Below are 7,808 nucleotides of genomic sequence, written 5' to 3'. Positions count from 1 at the left end.
CCGCGTTCACAAGCCGCTCCCGCCAGCCCGATGCTCGGTACCCCGTTTCCCTCAGGTATCCGCGTAAATACATCCAAGCACTCTCATTATCTCCTAGTCTACCTTCCTTTCCTTCCCCGCCCCCGCCCCCCGCCAGGCCGGCTCCCTCCTCCAGTACGGAATCCCATGCGTATGCCATCTCCCGCTCCCGAATGGCATCCGCTTTCCCTCCACCCCTCCCGTCCTCCCTCTCCAGATGGTAAGGAGAGAGCTCGTGGGTGTGCACGACGAACCATCGTTGGTTCCAGGCGCTGTTGTTGCTGGGAAAGGCAGACAGGGACAGAGGGAGGGAGGAAAAAAGGAAGTATGAGACCGTCCTTGCCCTTCGCCTCCCTCCAGCGTCTACCCCTCTTCTTCCTTCCTCCTTCTTTCTCGACGAGCCCTGGATCCGTCTTTCCCGCCAAAAGTTCCAGTGGCCTTCATGCGATCGTCCTGTTCGTGTCTCGTGGCTGACCCTCGCGCCTATTCTCCCCGTGCACCCCCACCCCAGCCTCCCCACCCCTGGCCACGCTTACCGTCTGTCCTCTTTAAGCAAGGTGTCAACGAATGCCATTTCCTCCTCCCAGCCTGCCTGGAAGGTTTTGAGAAGCCATTGGCGATAGGCCCATACATGGTAGTTCTTGGCGTCCTTCCTCAAGGCCCGCGTCGAAATTTCCAGCTCCCCAGCCGGGTCCTCAGTCTCCGCAATAATGGTCTGCCGGTGAAACCACACCTGAAATTAAATGTGGTTGTTATTGTAAGGAAGCCATGAGGCGGGGGAGGGAAGGAGGAAAGGGGAAAGGGGGGAAGGGAGAAGACGTGCGAAGGGAAAAAGGGAACAACGGAGGGAAAAGAGAAGACAGCTGAAGCATTTTGCACGCCTGGTCAGGCTTGTGGCCACAGGCATTCCAGTATCTTACAGAGAGCCTCGTGAGCAAGCATACACACCTGATAGTTCTTGGGGTTTTCATCCGAAATACGCAGGGCGAAGGCCAGCTCCGCATCGTAAAGCTCCTCCACGGCCTCATCCATTTCCTTATCCCCCGCATTGTCCTGGGCTGTTGTTTCCGCTACCATTGCTTCCAAACAGCGTCGTCTCAGCCACCAGGCCGTGTAGTGTGCGGCATTCATTTCTATGACCTCCCCTGCTAGACTGTGCACGCGCCGAGACCGTTCCCCAGTGACCAAAGCCGCCCGCATGTACTCCGTGGCATCGCGGTACTCGTCCGGATAGTCGATAGGGACCACGAGGGAGGACGCGGGGAGATCGTCTTGCGGGATAGGCGTGACATCTTGCCATTCGAGACGGTGAGAAAACGGCACGTACATAGCTTGGGGGGAGGTCGGCATTGCGCCTGAGAAAGGAGGGGAGGGTGACGGGTAAAATTATGAACGGCACTTTAGCAAAAAGTACAGGAATCGCAGCCAAGATTTATGGTCAATGGAAATTCACACTCAATCTGGCTATTAGCACAGAAATGGAGACGCACTGGGTTGGCGAACATGGTCCCTTTGATTGCCTGCTCTAATGCCAGACGCAGTCCTATAAATAAACACACGGTCAAGTCCGCCCATGAAGCGCCTTCAGTATGATATCAGCAACGTATGTGCACCTTACAGCTTGATTGATGCTGGTGGATCTCATTTGAATCGCGGTCTAATGCTTATTCTACATTGTAGCCTGGAGGCCCTTCGGCTAACTACCAGGAGCATATTCTGCCAGTTGTAAGACTTACCTGTAAAACAAGCGCGCGAGGGCGTGCAAAAGGTCACGATGCACGTCTGACCACCCGATACTCTACTCTAGAAAGACTGTGCCGCACTAACTGAAACAAAAACAACACATAAGTATGACTTTAAGAAAGGCGGAAAATAAATGGCAAGTTGAAGCCTCGACGCGCGAGACTGCTGCAACCATCCCATCTTGCCCTGCAAGAAAAGAACCACTCTCCAAGCACAACCTGGACTGACGAGCAGTTCTTCATCATCATTTCTATCAAGACGTAGTGTTGAATGCTGCGGAAAGTCGATTTAGTGGTCAAGAGCAAATGTTTAACCAAAGATGCATGGCTTAGTGCCCCACTGAACACGACCCCCAACATGTCGCACAGGTCATCTTACCCCAAATCCTTTGGGTTCGGAAGGCCACGATACCTTCGCACCACCACCTTACGGAGGGGGTTTGGCAAAGTCTCACTTTTCTACTGGACTTACTATCCATCCCCTCACAGCCGGCGTAAACCATGGTCTCCCCTGACATCCGTCAACGCAAACCGGGCCTTGCGGCATCTGAGGCGGACGACGTGGTCATGGACGATGGAGAGAGCGAAGAGGAGGTGGAGTACGAAGACGAGCCAGACGAACACGAGATGAGTGCGTTGGATTATTTGCACTCACAGGGATTATCCTTGAAGTCACTGAAAGATCCTTCCAAGGCCAAGACGGGAGCCACATGTCGTGCCGAGGGAAGCAGCAGGGACAAGGACGGCGGACAGAAAGAGGTTGCGGCAAATGTCAAAGCCGCAATGAAAGCACGAAGGAAAATGGCTCTGGCGGAAGAGAATGAGAAGCAGGCTAAAAAAGAAGGGGGAATAAAGTGGATGCCGCTCCTCTTTCTGCTGGTAAGTGTCCTCACCTAGATAGAGAAAGGCTATTCTCGACGAACCCGTTGCGAGCAACTCCTCTTTTCTTGCTTACACTCAACCAGTTCATGATGGGGCCTGCGATCTTCACGGCGTTTGACTACCTGTTCCAGCTTCCTATGTTTGCTCGCTTTCATCGCAAACCAGACATGCGTCAGTGTTTAACCAATTACTACCGCAAGGTAAAGCTTGAAATGGAGGGAAATGTCAAGAGAATGATGGAGGCAGGGATAGCTAGACCCTGAATTCCTTGGAAGGAGTGCCGCTGGATGATTTATAAGGCCCTTTGACGACCTATAACGCCCTTGCTTCCCTGTTCACTATGTTTCCGTTCCAGGTGAGCCCCGACCGCTTGAGCGAAGTGAATGTGGACGATATTTTGCGAAAATACAAGGGGCGAGAATCCACGATGATCAGGAATTTGGAAAACCGCTATCGCCGGAAATGGCAGTGTCCTTGAAAAGAAGCGCGGAGAAGCAGACAAATAGGGGTGGGAAGGGAAGAAAACAGAGCGGCGAGAAATGTGTGTTTTCTCTTTCTTCTCCAACTTCTTCTTTCTTGTTTGTACACAAATTCAAATCTGCTGGACGAATGTGTGGGCTTTGGAACATAAGACATGACGGGCTGCAAGAGAGCGCAGTTTAGGATTTGAGCAATCATTAAATTCGAAGAGCAGAAAACTCAATCATGGTCCGGCATTTATGCATCGGGATAGATTGCTTTCTACCTGCGTTTAGCATCGCGTTTGAGATCTGACAGAGAAAACAAGTGCGATCTTGCTAATGGGAATTTCAGTCATATTTCAAGTATTTGTTGGCAACCTGCTTTCTTGATCCAGCCACTCCTTTGCCGACCAGCCACTGCGTAAACCTTTTCTTATCGAAAGGATTTCTCAGAGTAATCGCAGCTTAGTCTTCAGTACTTTAATGTGTCTTTTGTAAGCTGGATCGGCCCATGACAAAAAACTTCAACCTCCTCCCACTGCTGTTCCTGACCCGATGCTTATGTGGGTAGGGTGCACCATTACCCGTCGTGGTTCTAATGTTCCCGAAACCACAAAAAAAAGATAATATAATGGCCTCCGTGGATTTGATCTCCGGCTTGTACGGGGTTCTCCTAGCGTTTGGAATCATGCTGCTTGCCGTTCTCCTCCTCCCTCTCGTCGTCTACCTGATCAGCCGAAAGCCTTATCCCACTCTCAAAACATTGAGCAGCACTAAAACCCTCGGCGGTGTTCTCGTCACTGGAGCTTCTACAGGTATTGGCCGACACGCTGCATTTTATTTGGCTAGACAAGGCTTTTTAGTCTTCGCAGGGGTGCGGAAACCTGCAGATGGCGAAGCACTCTTGAAAGCTTACCTAGATGAAGAAAGCAAACAAACAAGTAAAAGCCGCAGCCGGGGCAAGGTATCCCCGGCAAAACAAGGCGTCTTACACTACCTCATCTTAGACATCACCAAACCTTTTCAAATCGCCGCTGCCGTGCGGAGTGTTCAGGAGGAATTAAGTCGGAGGGGCGGCCTCCCTTTCTTGGGCCTCGTGAATAATGCTGGCGTCACAGGCGGGGCCGATCCCGTCGAATTTCTTCCGCTAGAGCACAATCGAAATACCTTTGAGGTCAATTTTTACGGACCCTTAGCGGTCACTCAAGCTTTTTTGCCCCTGCTTCGCCAAGCTCCACAAGGCAGGATCATCAACGTCAGTAGCATGGCTGGCATTGTCACTCGACCCCTAGGAGCTACGTATTCCTGCACAAAATTCGCCTTAGAGGCTTTAAGTGATACACTTAGGGTAGAGCTAGGACATTTGGGGGTGTCTGTATCTGTCATTCAGCCTGGGTATATCCGCAGTGAAATCTTCGGGAAAGCGGACGAACAGCACCAACATCGCATGCAAGAGCTCCCAGAGGAATGCAGCGCCCTCTATGGACATTTGTACACGGTCGATAAAACGAATGCGCTTATTGCTAAAGCTTCCGACCCCATTGTCTGCTCTCGCGCGATTCACCACGCGTTGACAAGTCCTTACCCAAAGGTAAGTCTTCTTTGGATTCGGAGAGCTTGCGGTAGACGAAGCTCTTGTTTTAGGATCTATCCACAAGAAAGGTTTTACTGACATGCCATATGCTCACGGGCGCGAACAAAAGGCCGGCGGAGAATCGTTATCTTGTCATTAATTGCCCACTATTCTGTTTAATTTTGGGTGCAAGTTGACAGGCAGCCCACTTTGTTGGATTTTAGTCGGGTCCAGTCGATTGGAAAAGGGCACATGTCACCCCTCGTTTATCTTGTCGCAAGGGGTAATGTTTCCCCTCTCTTATCCTCCTCCCTCCCTCCCTGCCTCCCTCCCTCCCTCCCTCCTCGCACCCTCAGACCAGATATTTGGTAGGAAATGTGAACGGCACGCCTGCTTACTGGCTAGGATGGGGCATTTGGCTTCTAAACGATCGGTTGATGGACCGCATGATTACGCCGCCATTCAAGAAAGGGGCCCTTTGAAGACTCAATCAGAGGCAGGAGGACGAGGGAGCGAGAAAGTGAAACGAGGCATGTGGAGGACTGTCAGCCACCACAAGAGGACTGACCGGTTGCAAGTAAATTAGAAAACGGAGATGGAGTACAAGATAATGCTAGAATATATCATCTATAAAATGCTTGGCAGTACGCGGAGCTAGTGCCCGCGGTACTTCATTCGAAATATTGTTTCCTCGTGTGCAGTTGAGAAGGCCATGCACAGTCATGACCCGATAATGTGTGCACATAGAGAAATTGCACATTCTTCAAAAGATAATTTGCTGTCTTTGCTTTTAAATGAGTTTAAAGCCTTTTTTGAATGCTCACTCCAGATTTCGTGTCATATGCTCTTGTTGTCCTGCGCACCATCGATCATGAGTATTGAGTGCGAAGTACTTCAGTAACTGAGCGAGATATGTATTGCTACAAAGACTTGCTACATGAATGAAAATTACGTGTATGTGCTGCGGGCATCACGGGGGATTGCACGGGCAGATTTTCCGTTTCGTTCGAGATCTGTCTGCTTTTTACATCTCAAAGGGACAATTCTGGCATAAACGGCTTCAAGTTATAAACTTCGCGGTACATAACGAAATAAAAATGTTAAGCATATCCATGCTTCGACTTGAGATTTTCAGACAAGTAATCTAACCTTTGGGGAGAAGCAAAGTAGCCCCCCCCCTCTGAGCCTTTCCTGATTGCGGAAGCGTCGTCGTGTTGAATGTACCAGAAATATCCTCCTTCTACCATTCTTTTGCCTTCTCCATATTCATATCTACATGCAATGCGCGCCTTTTATGTCTTGACATAGTCGATCAAGTCTTTCCGTCCAGCGACTTTCTTCTATGACCGAGCGCCTTGCATGGTGGATAAGCTTGCAGCCAGCTTGACCACAACTTTTCCCCAAAAATCCTCTGGAGGACATTCGATGGACCTACTGAATGTGCATCGTGTGCTGTCCAATTCGATAAACGTTGACGAGCGAATTTGACTTCCAACCAAATGCTGCGGACCCGCGTCTCATGTGGCTCGAGTTTTTTGGAAAAGGACATACGTAGTCACATACCACGTTCCTCGTCCTGCCTGACCCATATACGCGCTTGCAATAAACGCCTTTCTCTTCTGCATGTCCCCGCCTTCCCACTGGAAATTTGTGAGGAGCAAGCTCGTGATGCATGCACACCCTCCAGAATTGTGCCGCACCGGGGCATATTTTGGAACTTGCGTGTCACAATGTGCTGTAGTGCATGGTCGTTGTCGCGTTTGGATCACCGCCATTAAGATATGACGTACATGATGTCTCCCAGTTGTTCGTCCTAAATTTAAGTCCGTCGTGTGGAAACCATTTCATACAGCACATTAATCAAAAATACATGCCCTGTCTACGACTAGGTGACCGCAGTACAAGAGATCATATCATGGATTCCGGAGAGGTGGAGCTTTTGGCTGGCTCCATGGCTACGAAGCACATCCCAGCTTTTGAGGCAGGGCCTTTCACTGATGTTGTTTTTGACGACGAGAAGCCTCCCTCTTCCCCCTCCGCTCCATCGGTGTCGTCCGAGCAAGACTTCATCGACGATGACAAGAGGAATGCGAGAGCAAAAGAGGGCCCACTGAAGGCCTGTGCATCCTCCAACCCGACTTCTGGTACCGATATATCGCCCTCCCGCACCGTCATCACCATCCTAGCGTGCATCGCTTTCCTCCTTTTAGGGGGCCTAGGCGGCATAATTGGCCCCTCTGTCCCTTCGTTAGCCTCAAAACTTGGCCTCCTCGAAACCAAATTGGCCGGTGTCTTCACGAGTCGCGGCCTTGGTTTCCTGGTGGGCTCCTTCTCCATGCCTTATCTCGACAAATACCTGCCCAAATACCTCCTCATGACGCTCTGCACCACCATTGCCGGCATCGTCACCTTCAGTGTCGTCTTCGCCCCCACCATCTCCCCGCTCCTCGCCCTCATGTTCTTCCAGGGACTGTCCTTGGCAGGGGTGGTGGTGACCGGCAACGCCGTGCTCGTAGAGGTGTGGGGGAAAGCGGTCGATCCTTACATGCAAGGGCTGCACGCCGCCTTTGGGGTCGGGGCTGTGTTGGGGCCCGTGGCAGTGGGCGGAATCGGGTACCGGGACGCATTTTTGATTTTTTCCACCGTTGCCGTTTTGCCCGTGGCGGGCGTGACCCTGGAGGAGATAGTATGGGGAGGGAAGGAAAGAAGACGAAGGCGGCGGCAGCAGAAGAAAAATGACAAAGTTGCCAGGGACACAGAGGAGAAAGGGCAAGAGGAAGATTTGGAGGGACTCGAGGAAGGGCAGGAGGACGAGGCGCGGGTGCAAGTGGAGGAACGACGTGCGATCATTTTGTGTGGGGGGAACCCTGTGGAAGATGCGGCGAGTACGTCGTCGGAGGAAAACGACCCGGAGGAAAGCCTCGAAACAGAGGCTTCCCCCCCTCAAGGGGAGGCGATTGGGAACCTCTATCGGGGCTTGCTCTCCTGCTTTTTGTTCCTCTACACCGGGTCCGAGGTTGGTGTGGGGGGGTGGATCGCTACCGTGTTGTTATTACAGGGGGCGGTCAAGGAGAAAGAAGCCGCCGCCTTTGTGGTGGCAACCTTCTGGGGGGCCTTGACGGCTGGCCGTTT

At 51.6% G+C, this 7,808-nt stretch overlaps 3 protein-coding genes across 3 annotated transcripts; 2 read left to right on the top strand and 1 right to left on the bottom strand.

The window, feature by feature from the left end:
• Nucleotides 1-539: 539 nt before the first annotated feature.
• On the bottom strand, nt 540-1,368 carry NGA_0546400 (farnesyl-protein transferase alpha-subunit; the record flags this gene model as incomplete). The annotated part of the gene is made up of 2 exons (XM_005855889.1): nt 540-751; nt 967-1,368. 2 exons carry the CDS (start codon nt 1,366-1,368, stop codon nt 551-553), a joined length of 603 nt encoding a protein of 200 aa, XP_005855951.1. The 3' UTR covers nt 540-550.
• An 877-nt stretch (nt 1,369-2,245) lies between these two features.
• Nucleotides 2,246-3,364, top strand: NGA_0547200 (uncharacterized protein). The gene is made up of 3 exons (XM_005855897.1): nt 2,246-2,639; nt 2,726-2,842; nt 2,998-3,364. The coding sequence occupies exons 1-3, from the start codon at nt 2,262-2,264 to the stop codon at nt 3,118-3,120; spliced, it is 618 nt and encodes a 205-aa protein (XP_005855959.1). The 5' UTR covers nt 2,246-2,261; the 3' UTR covers nt 3,121-3,364.
• Nucleotides 3,365-3,717: 353 nt separating this feature from the next.
• NGA_0547500 (short-chain dehydrogenase reductase sdr) lies at nt 3,718-5,227 on the top strand. The gene is made up of 2 exons (XM_005855900.1): nt 3,718-4,694; nt 5,033-5,227. The coding sequence occupies exons 1-2, from the start codon at nt 3,735-3,737 to the stop codon at nt 5,156-5,158; spliced, it is 1,086 nt and encodes a 361-aa protein (XP_005855962.1). The 5' UTR covers nt 3,718-3,734; the 3' UTR covers nt 5,159-5,227.
• The last annotated feature ends 2,581 nt before the right edge of the window (nt 5,228-7,808 follow it).

The sequence above is a fragment of the Nannochloropsis gaditana genome, assembly GCF_000240725.1.
Source record: "Nannochloropsis gaditana CCMP526 unplaced genomic scaffold scaffold075, whole genome shotgun sequence".
In the NCBI taxonomy this organism is placed as follows: Eukaryota; class Eustigmatophyceae; order Eustigmatales; family Monodopsidaceae; genus Microchloropsis; species Microchloropsis gaditana.
Note: the sequence above shows the minus strand (reverse complement) of the source record. Positions and strands in the feature narration are given on the sequence as shown.

What these genes read in the sequence shown, in the direction of transcription:
- NGA_0547200 (XM_005855897.1), top strand. Translation starts at nt 2,262, where the DNA reads ATGGTCTCCCCTGACATCCGTCAACGCAAACCGGGCCTTGCGGCATCT. An exon ending in TGCCGCTCCTCTTTCTGCTG is followed by an intron (nt 2,640 to 2,725) that starts GTAAGTGTCCTC and finishes ACACTCAACCAG; the next exon opens with TTCATGATGGGGCCTGCGAT. An exon ending in TAACCAATTACTACCGCAAG is followed by an intron (nt 2,843 to 2,997) that starts GTAAAGCTTGAA and finishes TTTCCGTTCCAG; the next exon opens with GTGAGCCCCGACCGCTTGAG.
- NGA_0547500 (XM_005855900.1), top strand. Translation starts at nt 3,735, where the DNA reads ATGGCCTCCGTGGATTTGATCTCCGGCTTGTACGGGGTTCTCCTAGCG. An exon ending in TGACAAGTCCTTACCCAAAG is followed by an intron (nt 4,695 to 5,032) that starts GTAAGTCTTCTT and finishes TCGCACCCTCAG; the next exon opens with ACCAGATATTTGGTAGGAAA.